Source organism: Pundamilia nyererei, unplaced genomic scaffold (genome assembly GCF_000239375.1).
Source record: "Pundamilia nyererei isolate P.nyererei 1_Seehausen unplaced genomic scaffold, PunNye1.0 scaffold00017, whole genome shotgun sequence".
Classification (NCBI taxonomy): domain Eukaryota; kingdom Metazoa; phylum Chordata; class Actinopteri; order Cichliformes; family Cichlidae; genus Pundamilia; species Pundamilia nyererei.
Genome location: NW_005187418.1, coordinates 4,251,206 through 4,253,107, shown reverse-complemented (window position 1 = coordinate 4,253,107; position 1,902 = coordinate 4,251,206). Strand labels below are relative to the sequence as shown.

Sequence of the window (1,902 nt, the reverse complement as noted above, 5' to 3'; positions counted from 1 at the left end):
CATATATAATTATCATATTAAATTTAGTTTATTAAAAAAATTATATAGAAATATTTATATTTTAAAAAATATTTTATGACATAAAAACGATTAATTAATTTTTAATAATACTTAATTATTTGAGATATATTTGATTGATAGTACTTTTATTTATAGTAGTCAACCCCCTGCCAAAAACAGGTCACTAGAGAAAAATGTGTGTTCTGCAACCGGTTGGTGAGTGGTTGCCGGAGGTTGCTGGATGTTACCAAGTAAAATCTGGCCACAGATGTGAGGGTGTACCAAAAACCTTCTTGATTGTTTCAGAGGCTAACAGATTGCAGTGTTGCCTGTGGAAGACCCCAGCTTATCTCTAAACACTCACCAAACATTTACTGAGAAGAAAACATTCTGCTTCAAAGCATCTTCATTACAAACTGCATGAGATGGCTGCAACTCGCTAGTGACCTAAGCAGTTGCAACACATGGCTGTGAACTGAGCCTGGTTAGAAGGAAACAATATACTGATTTAAAAGAAGTGATAGCTTTTATTAGTTAACTTGCATATGCATCATCTGGTATTTGTTTTTTACGAGTACCTTACTGAGGGTGATACAAAATGGTATAAGAAAAAAAACAAACTTTTTTTCTGCTACTTTTGTTCAAAAACCATGGAGATTCCTTACACTTTCTCTAAATATTATTTCCCTAGTGGTTTTTAACCCCTTATAAATGGCATAGCTTTATGCTAATTTTGTATTTTTCTCAAATTAGTGCAAATTAATATTCAAAATTAAAAAAACTATATACGTAAAATTACGGTATTATAATAATTATTATTATATTATCAATATTAGTATTGCCACTTTTAATGCCTAATTTTGTTTTTTTGCCGAGATATGACATTTTTTCCTAATAGGTTTGAAGAATATTTACACTTTTTCAAAGAACCAGTGCTTTTATTCACTCGTTTGCTTACCGTTCTCTTAGATTCCCAAATCTGTTCTCAAAGTCTTGTATTTTTTTTTTCCAAACAGTGTTTCCACCACTCCATCCTCAGCATTAATACACTAGCAGCAATACAGGGCTGTTAAAAAAGATCAAGATGCCCTATCTCACCTCAGTGGCAGTTTTGATATGCAATATTTCTCTGCTACATTTTCCATCCTCAGAACTCGTTGTGATCCACGCTCATGGAGATGTTTTCTTCAAAAAAAAAAAAAAAAAAGAGTGAGTTGTTGGAGGATTTGCATCATATCTGTCTGCATTATCTGGGGAAACTTTTTTTTCTTTCACGTTGCAAGTCCTCGGCTGTGAAATGGAAATTATTGTGTGCTGTGCTTCCTCAAGAGGATGGGTAAAATCCCATAGTGTCCAGGAGCTTCTGATAAAAACTAATGCCATATATTAAACATGACTGCTTTAAAATGTTCACATTTTTTCTAGCAAAAGTAATATGAAAAGATGAAACATAGTTATTTTTTGAAATGTATTTATTCGAGAGGTACACGAGAAGCAAGTATGCATTTTGAGCAACTCCTCGGTGAGTGTGTCCTCGTTTATTATTATGTTTTCCATGCTTTTAGAGTTTTGTTTGTTTTATACTGTGTGTGCTAAAAAATTGTTATCCTCGTTTTAATTTCAGGTCGTTCATTTCATTATGTATTTACTATACATGGATGAATGTGGTGTTGGAACACTTTCAGTTCCAGAGTTGTGAGTTTGTTATTTCAAGGGTCGTTTACCCACCTTCAGTTAATGAAGCTGCAAGCAAAGATAGCACTCACTGTTATTCAAGAGACATAGACTCCGATGGAGGAAAAGGGCCTTCCCAAACTGTGACTCAGATTTCCTCAACATGCCTCCTTGTGTATTGAATACACTTAATGTCACTGGCCTTCCTTGCCTTGAGGCAATGTGTGC

The 1,902-nt window shown here is 34.0% G+C and overlaps 1 protein-coding gene across 1 annotated transcript in view; it reads left to right on the top strand.

Moving 5' to 3' along the window:
• LOC102200248 (heparan sulfate glucosamine 3-O-sulfotransferase 3A1-like) overlaps positions 1 to 904 on the top strand; it is a 35,254-nt gene extending 34,350 nt beyond the window's left edge. Inside the window, exon 3 of the mRNA XM_013908951.1 lies at positions 899 to 904. Within this exon, the coding sequence (XP_013764405.1) occupies positions 899 to 904 (6 nt within the window). The remainder of the gene's footprint in view (positions 1 to 898) is intronic.
• Positions 905 to 1,902: the final 998 nt, after the last annotated feature.